We start from the raw sequence: 19,434 nt of genomic DNA on the forward strand, positions 1-19,434 counted from the left end.
AATGGGGCGGTGGATGGCCTTGTCCCCGTGCCCGCAGTGAGCACTTCCCCCCTCCCCCGTTTCGGCGGGTTACCTGCGACTAGCCGCGGATAACAGCCACTGTGTCATTCTCTAGTCCCAATCTTCCATTTCCCATCCTGCACCATCTGCCAAAAAGGTGCAATGACGCTAGACTGAGGGATGCCCCTCTACAGATAGAGGGCATACTCTCAGTGTTCTTGTCCACCTGGGTTCACATTTCATCCTTCTGGTGGGTTTTGGACATTATTTGATAGGGTTAGAAGCTGGAATTTGTCCGACCTCTGGCAGACTGGTTTGTGGACTCTCCCGTGGATCACCTGGACAAGGTGCTAAAGGTTCAAGCCACTATTCAACACTTGCTGGATATTCAAGCTGTAGAGCCAGTGCTACTCAAACTCTCAGGCTCAGACAGATACTCTATATACTTTATCGTGCCAAAGAAAAACTCCCAAAATTGGAAGCTTGTTTTGGATCTTCAGCTTGCGAATGTGATGCTCAAAGTTCCATGTTTTTGCATGGAAGCAGTGCGAGCGGTCATTGCAGCAGTGGCCTCAGGAGAGTTCCTTGCCACATTTGATCTCATGGAAGCCTACTTGCACATTCCGATTTTTCCAACCCACCACAAATTCTTGCAGTTTCATATCCTGGAACTGCATTACTGGTTCTCGGCTCTGCCCTTTGGATTGGAAACGGCTACCTTTTACTTCACCAAGGTGATGGTGGTCGTAGCAGCTTACCTTCGAAAAATGGGTCTGCAGGTTCACTCTTACTTGGTAGACTGGCTGATCAGGGCTCCCTTGTTGATCAGGTGATCCAGGTGCTGGAGGACCTGGGTTGGATTATGAACATAGGAACACGATGGCAGATAAAAGTCAAATGGCCCATCTAGTCTGCTCATCCGCAGTAACCATTATCTCTTTGTCTCTCTGAGAGATCCTACGTGCCTATCCCAGGCCCTCTTGAATTCAGACCCAGTCTCTGTCTCCACCACCTCTTCCGAGAGACTGTTCCACGCATCTACCAGTGGTGTAGTAAGGGTGGGCTATCCACCATGGGCGCTGTCTTGGTAGAGGCGTGGCACCCATCCTCCTCTCCACCCCCCCATTCTCCCACTGCCACGTGTGCGTATGCTGCTTCCCTCCCCTGTACCTCTGTAATGTTTGTGGCGCGAGCAGCAACCCCTGACCTGCTGTCACACCTGCGTCGACTCTTTTTCTGATGTCTTTTCCTGAACCCGTACCTAGGAATTAACGTCAGAGGCAGAGCCCTTGCAGGTGCGACAGCAGGTTGGGGGTTGCTGCTCATGCCATAAATGTTACAGAGGTATGGGGAAAGGAAAATGGCAGTGGCTCTTTTGGCGTGGGACTATCTTCAGGTCCTGGGGTCCACGGCAGCCACAATAGATGTAGTACTGTGGGCAAGGGCGCACATGCATCCTTTTTAGCATGCCTTACTCTCTCACTGGGCTCTGCACAGACCTATCTTCCCTAGACTCTGGAGGCTCGAGCCAGCATGGATTGGTGGCTTCTCATGCAGTTGTTCTGCAGGGGTGTTCCGCTGCAGATTGCCTCCTGGATTGTGGTGATGTCAGATTCAAGCCTTCGGGGCTAGGGAGCCCACTGCAATCGTCCCGTCCAGGTGAATTGAACACCCTCTCAAAGGAAATGGTCAATTGGTTGGAGCTGAGAGCCATTCGGCTGGCTCTGAAATGATTGCAGTAGACTCCTGAGGGCCAAGCGGTTAGGGTCTTCTCCAACAATGCGATGGCAGTAGCCTATGTCAATCACCAGGGAGAGACTGTGAGCAACCCTCTTTCTCAGGAAGCCCGCCTTCTTTTTCTATGGATGGAAAGTCACCTCCAGGTGCTATCAGCAGCGCATGTGGTTGGAGTCGACAATATTCAAGCTGATTTTCTCAACGGACAGACTCTGGATCCTGGCAAGTGGGCCCTGTCTGCAGTGGCGTAGAGAGCCATAGTGCGGTGCTGGGACCGGGCCCGCTTCGACCTTATGGCCATGGCAATGAGCAAGAAAGCAACTCTTTTCGTCAGTTGAAGATCCGAGCCTGGAAGTGAGGGTCTTGAAGCTCTAGTGCAGCCGTGACCTCTGGAGATTCTCCTGTATGTCTTTCTTCCCTGGCCCATGATAGGCTGAGTCCACTGGATCGGTTCCATCTGGGCTGCATCATTATGGTGGCTCCAGATTGGCCTCGCAGACTGTGGTATGCAGATCTGATGCGTCTTTGCAAGGGTCATGGTCTTCAGCTGAGCACCCATCCAGACCTGCTTACGCAGGGTTCAGTCTCTATGGAGGATCTGAGTCACTTTGCTCTTATGGCATGGCTCTTGAGCACTCAGCCTTAGAACACAAAGGCTACTCTGCTTTGGTTGTTGACACTCTTCTCAATCTAAGAAGTCATCCACAGTTTCTGCTTACCCTAAAGCATGGAAGGCTTTCCAACATTGGTGCGCTCAGGACCAGGTGGACCCTTATTCAGCTCCGATCTCGGTGATTCATGCCTTTCTGCATCCTGGACTTAATAAAGATCTCATTGTAGCTTCTCTTCGAGTCCAGGTAGCTGAGCTCTCATGTTTTAGAGCCCGGGATTGTCGTTCTTCTTTGGCATCTCATCCTGATGTTGCTAGATTTTTGAAGGGGGCTCTTTGCATCAGACTGCCTGTCAAGCAGCCTTTTATCTAATTGTACATGGTATAAAGTTCAAAATATCAATAAAGAAAGTTAAAAAAAAAAAATAATAATAATAATTGTACATGGTCACCTGTTCCATGGTCTGACCATTTTATTTGTGAATTTATTCAGTCAATTGTTATGACCAGACAACAGGGAAAATCAGATTGTATAATTATTCCCTCTAGAAGGGTTATAGATAAAGATCTTTTCTGGAAACACATTATTCCTCAAATTTGCATCCTTCTAAACCAGGGCTGCCCAAGTCCGGTCCTCGAGATCTACTGGCAGGCCAGGTTTTCAGGATATCCACAATGAATATGCATGAGAGAGATTTGCCTGCATTGCCTTCAACTCTCTCATGCATATTCATTGTGGATATTCTGAAAACCTGGCCTGCCAGTAGATCTCGAGGTCTGGACTTGGGCAGCCCTGTTCTAAACAGTAAAAACCAAAGGATTTATTAGATATTTAGAATAAAAGTGTATCTAATGTGTTGGACACAATTGCTCCAGTTACCTCTAAAAAGTCTATTAGATCAAGGATATTCTTCCTAATTTATATTTGAAACCTAGAATGCTGGAGGTTAGAGAGAATTTGGTGAAAAACTAAGGAAAATAGTGACAGAATGTGGAAACAATTGCCAGGGGCGTCCTTTCTACGCTTTACTGCCTGTTTTATCTGTTGTGTTCTCTTGATGCGGGTGATGCCAGTACTACTTCCTTCCTCCTTAGTACTTTACAAGCTAAAAAAATTTCAAGATCCTCAATGAGCAGACCTTCAAAGGCAATTTTAAAACAAGGCACCTAGTTTGAGACCAAAGAGGCACCTACCTAGGTGCTCTTTTAAAAGATAAATAGGTATTTATGTGTCTTTATAAAATAGTAGTTTAAGTGTCAGAAATTACATTTTGAATTTTTGCATACAAACTAGTATATTATATAATCAGTGCATATACTTGCAGTTGCTGCCTCTGTTCCACCCAGGCCACTCCTCCTGCAATGCATTCAGTAAAAGTACACAATTTCATGCCATTGCACCTACTTTTATACCTGATGCAATAAGAACCATTTCACATGCATATATTGCCACATTTGCAAAAAACATTTTTTAAAAAATTACATAGAAACAGAGAAACTTGACGGCAGTTAAAGTCCAAATGGCTCATCCAGTTTGCCCTTCCACACCATCCACTATCTACTCTTCTCCTTGAGAGATCCCAAATACCTATCCCACACAATCTTAAATTCAGAAACAGTCATCATCTCCACTACCTCCATCGGGAGACTTTTACTTCTGACCTATCACCTCTTAACTTCATCCTATGCCCTCTCCTTGAGTTTTCCTTCATTGGAGATATTTAAACGTCTCTTCTCATATCTCTTCTCTCCCATCTTTCTTCCAAAGTATGCATATTAAGTTCTCTGTCAGTCCCCATATGATTTATGACAAATGCCACTAACCAATTTTGTAGCAGCCCTGTGGACTGACCCCATCCTATTTATATCTTTTTGAAGGTGTGGTCTTCAAAACTGCGTACAGTATTCCAAATGGGGCCTCACCAGAGAATTATACAATGGCATTATCATCTTCCTTTTCCTAATGGCCATTCCTTTCCTTATGCACCCAAGCATCTTCCTGGAGTTGACTGTTGCCTTTTTTTACTTGTTTTGCCACCCTGAGACCATCAGACATAATCGCCCCCAAGTCCCGCTCTTCTTACGTGCACAGAAGTTCTTCTCCTCCTATACTATACTGTTTTCCTGGATTATTGCAGCCCAAGTGCATGACCCTGTATTTTTTTACCATTAAATCCTAGTTACCAATTGCCTGACCATTCTTCAAGCTTAGCCAGATCCTGCCACATGTTATCCACACCCTCCGGTGTGTCTATCCTATTACAGAGCTTGGTATCATCCACAAAAAGACAAACTTTGCAAGACAGTCTTTTCGCAATATCATTCATAAAGATGTTAAACTGAGGCGGCCCAAGGACAGATTCCTCTTTATAATCTCTTCTATAAACCTACTTTTCTGTATTATGTTGAGAACAGAATGTTTCTCTTTCTGTAATAGTTTAATTTTTACCCTTTTGCATGCTGCTATTCTCTTTTCTAGTTTCATTTCAAAATGGTTTTCTCTTTCTCCGATTTTTAAATAAAAATTTTGTATGATCTTTTATTGTTTTAAAATATATAGAAGTTCATTTGGCAAGGGAAATGGGAATGGTACAAAAAAGAATGACGAAAATAATAAAGGTGATTGGATGACTTCCCTATGAACAAATGCTAAAAAGGCTAGGGTTCTTCAACTTATAGACAGCTGAGGGGAGGTACAGTAGAAGTCTATAAAATATTGAGTGGAGTGGAACAGGTAGAAGTGAATCGTTTGTTTATTTTTTTGAAAAATACAAGGACTAGAGGTACACAATGAATCAACTAAGGGCTCCTTTTACAAAGGTGTGTTTGGGCCGTAACGTACGGAATAGTGTGCGCTAAATTGCCGCGCACGTTAGCCGCTACTGCCTCCTCTTGAGCAGGTGGTAGTTTTTCGGGTAGCGCACACGCTAAAAACGCTAGCGCACCTTTGTAAAAGGAGCCCTAAGTAGTAAATTTAAAACCAGTCAGTGAAAATATTTCTAAACTCTGGAATTCATTCCCAGAGAATGTGGTAAAAGTAGTTAGCTTACAGTAGCAGAGTTTATAAAAGGTTTGAACACATTTCTACAAAAAAGCCCATAAGCCATTATTAAGATGAACTTGGGAAAATCCTTTGCTTATTCCTAGAATAAGCAGCATAAAATCTATTTTTTATTTTTTTTAATTTAGGGTACTTGTTACCTGAATTGACCACTGTTGGAAAGAGGATGCTGGGCTTGATAGACTTTCAGTCTGACCCAGTATGGTAGTACTTATGTTCTTATGTAAACCAATTTACTGTAGAAGGAGAAATGAAGACTGGAAATAACCTTTAGCATTTTATATTTAGCTATTTTTATTTTCTCCTGACAGCACTTTTTTTTTTCAGGCTGAGCCAGAATATGGTCAAGGGATGAACCCCATAAGTCGTCTAGCTCAGATCCAACAAGCAAAAAAAGAAAAGGAGCCAGAATACGTTCTACTATCAGAAAGAGGAATGCCTCGCCGCCGAGAGTTTGTAATTCAGGTATTTGCTGCTTCTTTTGTGAGAATCCGCTTCTCTTAGCGGGGTAATTCTCTAAAGGCACCAGGATAATATGTGCTAAGAATTAATTCTATAATAGCGATTACGTGTGTAACGCTATTAAAGAATACTAAACTAAATCTGTAGTTAGGCACCTAATGTTAGTTACAAACACTTATGCTAGTATAATGGCTGGTGTAAATGTTCATCCCTAACTGTTGTCATTTAGGCTCACTTAGCCTTCTATAACCTGTATGCATAAGTTCTAAGCATTCCCCTGTTCTGCTCATGCACCTTCGAGGTCCATGCTCCCTATGCAGTTGCATGCTATGGGTTTGATGCACTTTATTTGTAGAATACTGATTAAGGGCAATTACACATGTAACTGCAAATTAGTGTCATTTGTTGCCAAGTATTGATTGTTAGCAATTAAGTTATGCATGTAACTAGCACAATTATTTTACTTGCTCTGCAACTTTGTACACTAACTCTCTATTCTGCATATAGCTGCATAAGTTGTGCATGCAAATCGTTGCGCACAGCTGATTTGCACGCACAACTTAATTGTTTAACGACACCAATCAGTGCTGAAAATTGGCAAGTAGCACCTCATAATTGATGATAATTTGCACTAATTAGCAGTTAACATATACAACTTAGTAGGTGTATTCTATAAAGCACTGTGCGTTCTATTGCATGAATCTGAAAAGGGGGCATGGCCAGGGGAAGAGCATGGATGAATCGTGGGCATTTCTAAAAGTTACGCACACTGATCTGCACACAACTTAGGTACAGATTATTTAGGCCTGGTTTTCCTTGGTCTAAATAGGTGCGCCTAAAAGTTGTGGCATACACTGGTGCTAAGTGTGATTCTATAAGGTGGCAAGTACTTGTGACCTGGGTTGGTACCGTTGGAAACAGGATACTGGATATGATGGACCTTCAGCCTGTCCCAGTATGGCAACTTTTATGTTCTTTTATAGAATTGTGCTAAGCACCATTCTACTTAGCACTGATTTTTCTGTGCTATATATAGAATCAGGTCTGCAGCATCTCCAGCTGAGAAAATTCACTTGCACATTGTCCTCTCCTGCTACATTTGCCACCGAGAGAGCTAAAGATGGATATCCGCCTACTAAAACAGCATTTGGGCTTCCAGGCATAGTGAAGTGCTCTTTGTGCCTCCTTGCTGATTGACATAGGCTACCGCCGTTTCATTGTCTGAGAAAACCTTTATAGCACCAAAAAGCCTCATGACTGGATAACAAAAAAAAAAAATTTTAAGAAAAATAAACAGGATCAGAACAGACAGGCTCCTACTATTTTGTGTGTAGAGAGTAAAACTGAGGAATTATAGATCAGAGTGATGGGAGGCGAAGCGGAAAAATGTAAATGATGCTCTCTACATCAGATTTCATGATCAAGATATACACAACCCAAGACTACTGTTCTATCTACTAGAAAGAAGATTATTGAGGAAAGTACCTACATAATTTTCCCTTGTGGAAAACAGCTCTTTTTCATGATTCCCCCCCCCCCCCCCCCCATTTCTCCACTGTAGTACATTTGAGGAAAGATGTTTCTGTTTTGTTTTATCAGCTTTACATAACATCTACTTAAGAGCCCTGGCAAAAAGATTCTCCTCCCCTCAAATCCAAACATTTTCTTATGTAGACTTTGTGTAGCCAGAGACTCTTTTGAGGCCATCCTACTAAACCTAGCGAGAACCATAGAGGACTTGAGCAAGTGGACAGAAGAAACTTCCTTAAACAATAAACAGAAGACCAAAGTGTTTTGGTTTAGGGACTATAACTCGCTACCACGCATAGATCTGGTTCTGTCCACTGGTGAGAACCTCAAAATTGAGAAAAAACTTTGAAAATACAAAGCATTACCCTCGATTCCCAACTAACCTTTGAAGATCAGATCAACTCCCTGGTCAAAAAATTATTCTTCTGACTATGGCAACTAAGCCAGGCTAATTTTAGAACTGTAGCACAGTCTGTCTTTAAGCATACCTAGACTAAACTAAACTAAACTAAACCTTGGGTTTATATTAGAGAATGACACGGTGGCGGTTTACCCACGGCTACCGCGTTTAGCCGCGGGTAGCCCGCCAAAAACGGGGAATGAAAATTAGCAGCCTCTGCGGGGACGGGGACAAGGCCATCACCGCCCCGTGGAGCAGTGAATGGTCTTGTCACCGCAGTGAGGCATAAAGGATTGTGCGGTTCCCGCAGCCCCCACCCGCCCACCTGCACGCCGGCTCGATCGTTTAACCAGCTTCCTCTCTCCACCTCACCTTAGTTTGCTGGCTTTCTTTTTCGGCGACCGGAACGCTTTCAAAAGAGCCACGCATGCGCGGCTGCTCAGTATTCAATCTTCAGCTCTGACCCAACCGAAAACAGGAAGTTGCAGCAGAGCAGAAGATTGAACTTTGAGCAGCCCTGTGTGCGCGACTCTTTGAAAGCGTGCCGGTCGCCGAAAAAGAAAGCCGGCAAACTAAGGAGAGCTGGAGAGAGGAAGCTGGTTAAGGAAGTCCCTGATTGGCTCAGGCACCTCAGGCCCCTCACAAGAGGAGAAGAGCCCAAGGAGCCTGAGCCAATCGGGGCCTTAGGCTCCTCCCTGTGCATCACATGATGCACCGGGGCAGGGCCTAAGGCCCAGGCAGACGCGTCACTGGAGTTGGGAGGAACAGGAGGGACTGAGCACCCCTCCTTCTCTCAACTTGGAGGTACGGGGGCTCGGCCGGGCCAGAGCTGTGCCAGTTGGGGGTGAGTCGGGACGGTTGGGGGGAGTGAGTTGGTTAGTGGCAGAAGGGAGTTGCCACATTCGCGCGGGTGGGGAGGTCAATGTCAGGTGGGAGGGAGTTTCCATTAGGTAAGATTAAGACTATGGGGCTAGATATACAGTACATTCATGTGTGCAGTTAGGAATACATATGCAAATCTTAGAAGTATGCGGACATATTATTTAGATATACTAATTTTGTTAATAAAGGCACATGTAAACCCTGTCATGTATATAAATAGAAATATTTTGTAGCTCATGCATACACTATTCTTTAGCTGGATCTTCATGATGGGATCTTACCTGTAAATTTCATGTTAATTCATTCCTGGAGATTCGTGCCACCTATAGGCAAATTAGTAGGGTGAGTACATTTCATATAATGGGAATATTGTTAAAAACTAGTACAAATCCAGAAGTTTCAAGTTTATTAGGTTTTTATATACTGCCTATCAAGGTTATCTAAGCGTTTTTTTACACTCAGGTATTCAAGTTTTTCATATGACTTAAAATTATCACAACATACCAAAAATGATTTTGTTCAATTAGCCATTATTTGACATTAATTTTTCAGACCTCAGCAGTGACTGTAGGGATCACAGCCCCACGAATCACTCACCTTATTTTTAGCATTTTTAAAAGATATTTATTATTTACGTAATGTTCTTCGGGGATAATTATTCAACATAATAGTTCTTAACTGAAAAGAGGACCCTATGCCTTGTACCGAAAAGGGCTGTGTTTTGCAAGAATCACTTGCTGCTTCAGGGCATGGTCCTCCTAATGAAAACTGACAATATTGTTCCATACAACTCCTATAAAGTTCATTAACTGTAACATGAATTTAATAGGAGTTGTATGGAAGAGTATTAATCAGTTTTCATTAGGAGAACCATGCCCTGAAGCAACAAATGGCCCATGTTAGCAAGGCATAGGGTCCGCCTTTCAGCTAATTACTATTATGGGGGAGAGTATGGCGCAGTGGTTAAAGCTACAGCCTCAGCACCCATGCTGTTCCTTGTGACTCTGGGCAAGTTACCTAATCCCCTCATTACCCCAGGTACATTAGATAGGTTGTGAGCCCACAAGGACAGACAGGGAATAAATTCATGTAAACTGTTCTGAGCTCTCCTGGGAGAACAGTATAGAAAAATTAATACATAAATGTTAAATAATTATCTTCAAAAAACATAAAAAATAAATGCTAAAAATAAGGACCTATTTAATGTTCTTTGGGGATAATTATTTAACTTTTATTTATTTATTCATTCATTTTTCTATACTGTTCTCCCAGGAGAGCTCAGAACGGTTTACGTGAATTTATTCAGGTACTCAAACATTTTTGGTGTGTTGCAACAGTTTAAAGACTTATGAAAACTTTATTAGCGCTGGGTTTATACTTACTTATAGGCAAATAGCAGGTAAATATTGGGTTGCAAAAAAGGTTATTATGACACGATTCAGTATCTTTTGAAACACTCCAAGATTATTCAGAAGTATGCAAATAGAAATATTCATGCAGAGGCTGTCTGTACTTTCCATTATTGGTCTCCCTATTTAAAGAATGAATAAGTTCAAGCAGCCTTCATTTACCCACATAAAAATGTTCTTCTTGTTCCAAAACCAATGTGTTAATACTGAGATCAAAGGGCACCAAACCTATCGTGGACAGAATGGGAGCTGAAGGCACAGCACCAATACAGGACATCGAAGGGCCTCAGAATTGTTACAAGCCACCATAATGTTGATATCTTTAGTGCATCAAGTGAGGAAGCTCTCTCAAGCACAGATCAACATCAGGTTCCAGAACCCAATAAACAAGAGCAGCTCTTAAAGAGGTTTTGTCTATAAGCTGGAAACAGACTTGGGCTACTTCAGTTCAGTACTGTTCTGGCTGAGCATTTTTTTTGCCCTGACATGCAGGCAACGGGGTGGCTGAGTTGGTATCAACAGGCTGCAACTCCCCATAAGCCAACTGAGTCAGTTCCAGAAGACATCTTTTCCAGAAAGGCCATGGGAACCTAGAAGGATGAATAGGAAAAGAACCCTTTTAGGATTGCAGAGACCAATAATGGAACATACAGACAGCCTCTGCATGAGTATCTTTTGCAGTCTTCTGAATAATCTTAGTGTTTCAAAAGACATTGCATAGTGTCCTATTAACTCATTTTACAACCCAATATTTAGCTGCTATTTGCCTATGAGTCAGTACAAACCAAGAAGTAAAATGGGAGGGGGCATAGTTGACTGTTGGATTAAGTGTGGAATGTTAATGCTTATTTACTCATCCAGGGTTAATCAGTGAAAAGGAAAACAAAACCTTAATGATTTCTACCCTACAAGTCATCACACTTGTATGGATGGCACTGGGATAAATTCTTAGTGTGGTACAACTAGGCTTGTTGGGTCAATTGGCCTTTTTCTGCTGTCTTCTACTATGTTGCTATGTTGAGGAAAAAGAAGTGAAGAGAAAATTTGAGCTACTAATGCAAATCCTAGGAATAATTGATGGTGATTCTTAAAGTCAATGCAGAAGAGATCTTGGGCAACCAAGAACCTTTGACGGAATCACCATATAACCTATAGAAACAGTTTTATGGAAACTCTAAATATGTATTGAAAGTCATCATATTTGCAACAATTGAATAGATTACTGACAGGTAGAGCAAAATATTGCCATGCTTAGCTGTAACATAAATAATTATTTGTGTACTTTGAACAAAATACTTAAGGAACACTTTTTTGTTTCTATTTTGTAAGGTTAAAGTAGGAAATGAAATAGCAACTGGAACAGGCCCCAACAAGAAAATAGCTAAAAGAAATGCTGCAGAAGCTATGTTATTACAGCTTGGTTTTAAAGCTTCCACTCCTGTTCAGGATCATCCAGAAAAGGTGAGAGTTACTAATGTTACTGAAAGATGAGCTGGGGTGGGGAGTGGTGCAATTAGGTATTTCCTTGACATCATTTATTAAGTGTTGAAATCAAGGTTAACAAATAAAACCAAAAATAAAAGCAGGCATGTTTGGCTGAAACAATAGTGCCTGTTCTGGAGGTTCTGTCTGTCCATATGCATAGGTTTGCATGTGATCAAGGCAGGAGTTGCCAGGAACAGAGAGCTGGGGATGATAGGGAATTTGACCTGAAGATAAGTAGGCTAGTGATAAGAAAGTAAGGCCCAAATTCTGTAACAAGCGCCAAATGTTAGGCACCTATTTTGGAGGCACCCAATTAGATAGGCGCCTATCTAAATTGAATAAGAAGCTCAATTAAGCTTTTTAATCAGCACTAATTGAAACTTAGGTGCCTATTAAGAAAGAGCGATTCTGTAACAAGGCACCTCTGAAAATTTAGGCGGCCTTCAAAAAAATAGGCACTATGCATGTTAGACATGGGCGTGGCTTCGTGTTAGGCGCCTTGTTACAGAATCGCTGCTCTTAAGCGTGCCTAAGTGCTCGCATGGGCGCCTAACTTTTAGTTGTGCCTAGAGCTAGCCTATTTATTGGGCGCCTCCAAAATAGGTGTCACTCAGCGTGATTCACTAAAAGGCACCTGATTTTACTTGAATTGTGTTGAACAGTGCTTACTTTGGTGCCTAACTTTTGAGCGCTTCTTATAGAATTTGCCCTTAAGTGCCTGTGTCCCCAAAAAGAGAATCCCTGTGGCAATGGGATTCAACTACTGCTGGTAGAAGAAGAGAAGAAAAGAAAAGTCATGACCATGGTGAAGAGCCATGGTGGGACCCCATAGACATCGTATACTTAGATTTCCAAAAAGCCTTTGACAAGGTAACATAGAAACATAGAAACATAGAAATAGACGGCAGATAAGGGCCACGGCCCATCAAGTCTGCCCACCCCAATGACCCTCCCTATCTATCTTTGAGGATAGATCCCACATGTTTGTCCCATTTGGCCTTAAAATCTGGCACGCTTCTGGCCTCAATAACCTGAAGAGGAAGACTATTCCAGCGATCAACCACCCTTTCGGTGAAGAAGAACTTCCTAGTGTCACCGTGCAGTTTCCCGCCCCTGATTTTCCACTGATGCCCCCTTGTTGCCGCGGGACCCTTGAAAAAGAAGATATCCTCTTCCACCTTGATGCGACCTGTGAGGTACTTGAATGTCTCGATCATATCTCCCCTCTCTCTACGTTCCTCTAGTGAGTAGAGCTGCAACTTCCCTAACCGCTCCTCGTATGGGAGCTCCTTGAGTCCCGAGACCATCCTGGTGGCCATTCTCTGGACCGATTCCAGTCTCAGCACATCCTTGCGGTAATGCGGCTTCCAAAATTGCACACAGTACTCCAGGTGCGGTCTCACCATGGATCTATACAGTGGCATAATGACTTCAGGTTTACGGCTGACGAAACTCCTGCGTATGCAACCTATGATTTGCCTTGCTTTGGATGAAGCTTGCTCAACTTGATTTGCAGACTTCATGTCTTCCCTGAAAATCACCCCTAAGTCTCTTTCTGCTTCAGTTTTTGTCAAGATCTCGCCATTTAGGGTGTAAATCTTGCATGGATTTCAGCTTCTCAGGTGCATGACTTTGCATTTTTTGGCATTGAAACTGAGTTGCCAGGACCTAGACCAGTGCTCCAGTAGAAGTAGGTCATGCATCATATCATCTGCCATTGAATTATTGTCTGTTGTGCTCTTGTTCACTACATTGCTTAGCTTGGCATCATCGGCGAATAATGTTATTCTTCCTCGGAGCCCTTCTGTCAAGTCTCTTATGTAGATGTTGAACAAGATCGGGCCCAGGACGGAGCTCTGTGGCACTCCACTTATCACCTCTGACATTTCGGAGGGGGTGCCATTCACCACTACCCTCTGAAGCCTACCTCCAAGCCAGTTCCCAACCCAATTTGTCAATGTGTCGCCCAAACCTAAAGAACTCATCTTGCTTAGCAACCTGCGGTGTGGTACGCTATCAAATGCTTTGCTGGAATCCAGGTAGACGATGTCCAGGGACTCACCAGCATCCAGCTTCCTCGTCACCCAGTCAAAGAAGCTGATCAGGTTGGATTGGCAGGATCTCCCCTTAGTAAATCCATGTTGGCGGGGATCCCGTAGTTTCTCCTCGTCCATGATTCTATCCAATTGGTGTTTGATTAGGGTTTCCATTAGTTTGCTCACTATCGATGTGAGACTCACTGGTCTGTAATTTGCCATCTCCATCTTGGAGCCTTTCTTGTGGAGTGGGATGACGTTAGCTGTCTTCCAGTCCATCGGGACGTTACCTGTACTAAGGGAGAGATTGAAGAGCGCGGATAGCGGTTCAGCTAGGACATCACCCAACTCCCTGAGCACCCTAGGGTGTAGGTTGTCAGGCCCCATTGCCTTGTTGACCTTGATTTTTGACAGCTCGCAATAGACGCTGCTGGGTGTAAACTTGAAATTACTAAACGGGTCAACTGATTTAACCCTTGTCTGTGGCTGAGGGCCGATTCCCGGCGCCTCGCGGGTGAAGACTGAGCAGAAGTATTTATTTAACAGTTGGGCTTTTTCTGAGTCCGTTTCTACAAAGTCTCCGTCTGGTTTTCTGAGACGTACTATCCCGCCCGAGTTCTTATTTCTGTCACTGATATACCTGAAGAAAGATTTATCTCCTTTCTGGATGTTCTTTGCTAGAGACTTCTCCATGCGGAATTTGGCCTCCCTAACTGCTGCTTTGACGGCCCTTGACTTGGCCAGATATTTTACTCTAGAGTCCTGTGTCCCTGATTGTTTGTAAGAGATGAATGCTTTTTTCTTCTCTTTGATGATGTCCGAGATCTCCGTAGAGAACCACTGTGGCTTGTTGTTCCTACTCCGTTTGCTTACTGATTTAATATAGCGGTTTGTTGCTTCCTGTATGGTGGCTTTCAGAGTTGACCACATTTCTTCCACACTGACGGTGTCTGCTTGGCTTTGTAGCGCCTGGTGAACGAAGTCTCCCATGTCTTGGAAGTTTGTGTCTTTGAATTTGAGAACCTTGGTCATTGTGGTAGATTTCGTGAAACCTTTCCTGAGATTGAACCATATCATATTGTGGTCACTGGAGGCCAAAGTTTCACCCACCGAGACCTCTGTGATACTTTCCCCGTTGGTAAGTACTAGGTCCAGTATTGCCTGATCCCTTGTTGGTTCAGATACCAGTTGCTTGAGTCTTGCTCTATTCAAAGAGTTTAATAGCTTCCTGCTGTTGCCGGAAGCAGAGGAAAGTGTGACCCAATCTTCATCAGGCATGTTGAAGTCACCTACCAATACTGTATCACCCGGCAAGGTGATATTCTCTATATCTCCGATTAATTCCTTATCTAGGTCATCTTGATGTCTTGGGGGTCTGTATACTACGCCAAGATACAGGCATTTGTCCTTCCCTCTGGCCAAATTTACTCAAAGGGAATCCCCAGTGTACTGTACATCTGTGATTCTGGTGACCTTAATGTCCTCTCTAGTATATAATGCTACACCACCTCCCATTTTACCCTCCCTGTCCCGGCGAAGCAAGTTGTAACCTGGTATGACCATGTCCCACCCGTGGGAGTCTGTGAGCCAGGTCTCAGATATCGCCACTACATCCACGTCGGCATTCCTCATTTCTGTTTCCAAGTCTAGGATCTTATTTCCCAGACTGTGGGCGTTGACGTACATAGCCCTCCACGTTGTGTGTTTGTTGTATCTCAGTGGGGACGATCCCTCTTTATCAACTAGGACCCCATTAGCATTATTCGCATGTCTCTTGCACTCCCTAGCATTATTCGCCTGTCTCTTACACTCCATAGACCCAGAGCTAAAGCTTGAACCTGTCTCGGACTCCCCATGACTATAGTGTGCTCCTATCTCAGACTCGGTAATGTGTGTACCCTGTGGGGGTACCCCATGAACGCCTGCTACGGAAACTGAAGAACCATGGGGTGGAAGGAGATGTACATAGATGGATCAAAAATTGGTTGGCGGGTAGAAAGCAAAGGGTAGGAGTGAAGGTCCACTACTCAGACTGGAGGAGGGTCACGAGTGGTGTTCTGCAGGGGTCGGTACTCGGGCCGCTGATGTTCAATGTATTTATAAATGATCTAGAAATAGGGACGAAGTGCAAAGTAATAAAATTCGCAGACACCAAACTATTTAGTGGAGTTAGGACTAAAGAGGGCTGTGAAGATTTACAAAGGGACCTGAAGAGATAGGAGAGTGGGCGATGAGATGGTAGATGAAGTTCAATATGGAGAAATGTAAAATCTTGCATATAGGAAACAGAAACCCGAAGTACAGCTATATGGACTTGGGGGTAATAGTGGGCAAGACAATGAAGCCATTGGCACAGTGCGCAGCGGCCGCTAAGAAGGCGAATAGAATGCTAGTTACTATCAAGAAAGGTATTACAACTAGAACGAAAGAAGTTATCTTGCCGTTGTATCGGGTGATGGTGCGCCTGCATCTGGAGTACTGAGTCCAGTATTGGTCGCCGTACCTTAAGAAGGATATGGCGATACTCAATAGGGTTCAGAAATGAGCGACATGATTGATAAAAGATATGGAAAACCTTTCATACGCTGAAAGATTGGAGAAACTGGGTCTTTTTTCCCTGGAGAAGCAGAGACTTAGAGGGGACATGATAGAGACTTACAAGATCATGAAGGGCATAGAGAAAGTGGAGAGGGACAGATTCTTCAAACTTTCAAAAACTACAAGAACGAGAGGCCATTCGGAAAAATTAAGAGGGGACAGATTCAGAACCAGTGCTAGGAAGTTCTTCTTCACCCAAAGGGTGGTGGACACCTGGAATGCGCTTCCAGAAGGTGTAATAGGACAGAGTACGGTATTGGGGTTCAAGAAGGGATTGGACAATTTCCTGAAGGAAAAGGGGATAGAAGGTATAGATAGAAGATTACTATACAGGTGCTGGACCTGATGGGTCGCCGCGTGAGCGGATTGCTGGGCATGATGGACCTCTGGTCTGACCCAGCAGAGGCACTGCTTATGTTCTTATGCATAGCCTGCCAGTGGAGATCTGAGCTGTGGCTCTGGTGAAAGAGCTGACCTGGGAGAAAATATGAAGGGCAAAGGAGCACAGAAGAGAGTGGGAGAGTAAGTGTTGAGGAGGAATTGTAAGGATGGCAGAAAAGTTCAGCTTCCAAGTTAAAACAAGGGACGAGCTTTTGACTGGCTCCAGAATAGCAAAGCCGTAACCCACTTAACCATCTTCTACCTAATTTTGTGCTATACAGTCCTACAAGGACAACCAGAAATCGTAACTTATTTACATACCCAAGGATCACTGATTGTAAATATAAGTCCTTTTTGGTTAAGTCTTTCATGTTTCAAGCAAGCAAACAGCAGTCTTGGCTAGGTAACTACATCAATGGAACTAGGCTGACTTATGGCGCCTTTCGAAAAGAAATTAAAACTGTATTGTTCGACAGATTTATCTCCTAAACATAAGTCACACTAAATTTATATTTTCATCCTGTCTATTTCTTGAGTAATATGTTGTACTTTCACTATTTGCATTTTGTAATTTGCTGATTGTCCAGCTCTCTTCAGTGTGAACTGCCTAGAAGTCATCTGACTATGGCGGTATAGAAGAATAAAAGTTATGTTATTATTATGTTATCCCTGATGATGTACTGGCGGGAGGGAGGCTGAATTATTTCTATCAAAGGTAGTTCCTTATAACCTTCAACTGGTGGGTTCTTCAAATAGTCCATCTTGGTTATGCCCTAAATTGGCATTGGAGACCACCAAAGATTCATCAGCTCTCTGCACAAACGGGTAATGGTTCAGGAAATCTCCACCCTTCTACAGGCCAATGTGGTTGATCCCATATTACCATGGGAAGAAGGAAAGGGATTTTACTTAAAGTATTTTATTCTGTCCAAGAAAATGGGTACATTGCATCCCAACCTAGAACTAAGGGCCCTGAACAAGTTCCTGGTCAAAGGAAAGTTCAGGATGATTTTCCTGGGCACCCTTCTTCCCATGATTCAGGAACAAGATTGGCTGTGCTTTTTGGATTTAAAGAATGCGTATGTTTGCTCTGAATATCTACATGGACAGATTTCCTACTCAGCCCTTTCCTTCCATCTCTGAGGGAGACCAAGGAATAACAGCTAGATGCAAATTGAAGTTTAAAACATCAAATCCTTAATGGGAGATCTCAGAGGTCTGCTAACTGGCAGAGTCCAACCCAGTCAATACTGCTGAAGAGCTGTCTGTTAAGGTTTGCCTCTTTGAGGATGATACCATAATCTGCAATACAGTAGACACTCCTGATAGTGTGGATAATAGTAAGAAGGACCTAGCGAAGCTTGAAGAATGGAAGAGAGGTGGTAGAGAGGAGATATGATTGAGACTTTTAGGCCCTGATTCTGCAAAGTGCCGTCCCGATTTTAGGCAGCTGTAGGCGAACCTAGGCGGCCCTACGCGTCTCCCTAGTAGAGGAAGAGACGCTTAAAATGTAGGCCAGCAAAATGCTGGCCTACATTGTAAGTAGACGCGGCCGCTATACTTATCGTGGCAAGGGATCTCCTTACTGCAATAAGTATAGCGGCTGCGGCCGCCTGTCCGATCACCAGGAGGATGGTGCCCAACCCCTCCTGCCGGAATGCCGCCCCCGCCCCCTGAAACTCTAGATCGTCGGCAGGAGGGTGCCAAACCCCTCCTGCCGGAAAGCCGCCTCCAAACTCCCAATCGCCGGTAGGAGGGTGCCCAACCCCTCCTGCCGGAACACCCCCCCAAACTCCCAATCGCCGGCAGGAGGGTGCCCAACCCCTCCTGCTGGAAAGCCGGACCCCCTCCGGACCCCCCATGCTAATGACCTAACCTCCCCCCCAACTAACCTTTAAATGTTGGCCGGCTGGATGGTCCTTGCTGCTGTCCAGCCGACAGGCCCGCCTCGTCGAAATGAGATTGGCCCACCCCTTTCCGGCCCATCCCCGCTAAGTCTAAGGCCCGATTGGCCCAGGCTCTAGAAGCCTGGACCAATCAAGCCTTAGGCATAGCGGGTCCGCCCATCCCCACTAACCCTAAGGTGTGATTGGCCCAGGCTCGTAGGCCCGATTCTGTATAGGACACCTCTCCCGGGTGTCCTATACAGAATCAGGGCCTTAATGTACAGGAGGTGAGCCTTTTTCAAATGAAGGTAAATTCTGGAATGAGACCGCTTAGGTCAGTAAAATGCAGGAGCCGTATATCAAATCTTAAATAATCATAAACATAAATATAAGATGAAGTTAAGAGATTAAAGGCTCAAGAGTAATCTAAGGAAATACTTTTTTTGTGGAAAGGGTGGGAAATGTGTGGGAAAGTCTCCCAGTGGAGGTGTTAGAGACAAAGACTGTCTGAATTCAAGAAAGCATGGGACAGGCACGTGAGTTCTCTTAGGGAGAGAAGGAGATAGTGGAAGCTGTAGATGGGCAGACTGGATGAGTCATTTGGCCTTTATCTGCCATCATGTTTCTGGATTTCTATATAAACAAGATGGAGTTGGTCCAGAGGATAGCTATTAAAATGATTTGTCGTCTTCGCCATAAAGCATATGGAAACAGAATTTAAAGATCTCAAGATGTATATACTTTGGTGGAAAGGCAGGAGAGGGAAGATATGATAGAAAAGTTTAAACTCCTACATGGTATAAATATGCTTGAGGCAAGTCTGTTTCAATTGAAAGGATACTCTGGAATGCAATGAAATGCAATGGAATGTCTTTCAGAGATAGGCAGTATTGTACCATCAAGACCCTCCCCACCCCCAGTAGGCATTTTGGACTTGGATGAATTTTTGGACGAGAA

At 43.9% G+C, this 19,434-nt stretch overlaps 1 protein-coding gene across 5 annotated transcripts in view; it reads left to right on the plus strand.

The window, feature by feature from the left end:
• STAU2 (staufen double-stranded RNA binding protein 2) overlaps positions 1-19,434 on the plus strand; it is a 365,534-nt gene that overhangs the window by 143,320 nt on the left and 202,780 nt on the right. For all 5 annotated transcript variants that reach the window (XM_033933324.1, XM_033933325.1, XM_033933321.1 and 2 more), the window contains 2 exons: positions 5,736-5,873; positions 11,421-11,552. In XM_033933324.1, coding sequence (XP_033789215.1) covers positions 5,736-5,873; positions 11,421-11,552 — 270 coding nt within the window. The remainder of the gene's footprint in view (positions 1-5,735; positions 5,874-11,420; positions 11,553-19,434) is intronic.

This window comes from Geotrypetes seraphini, chromosome 2, assembly GCF_902459505.1.
Source record: "Geotrypetes seraphini chromosome 2, aGeoSer1.1, whole genome shotgun sequence".
Classification (NCBI taxonomy): Eukaryota; Metazoa; Chordata; class Amphibia; order Gymnophiona; family Dermophiidae; genus Geotrypetes; species Geotrypetes seraphini.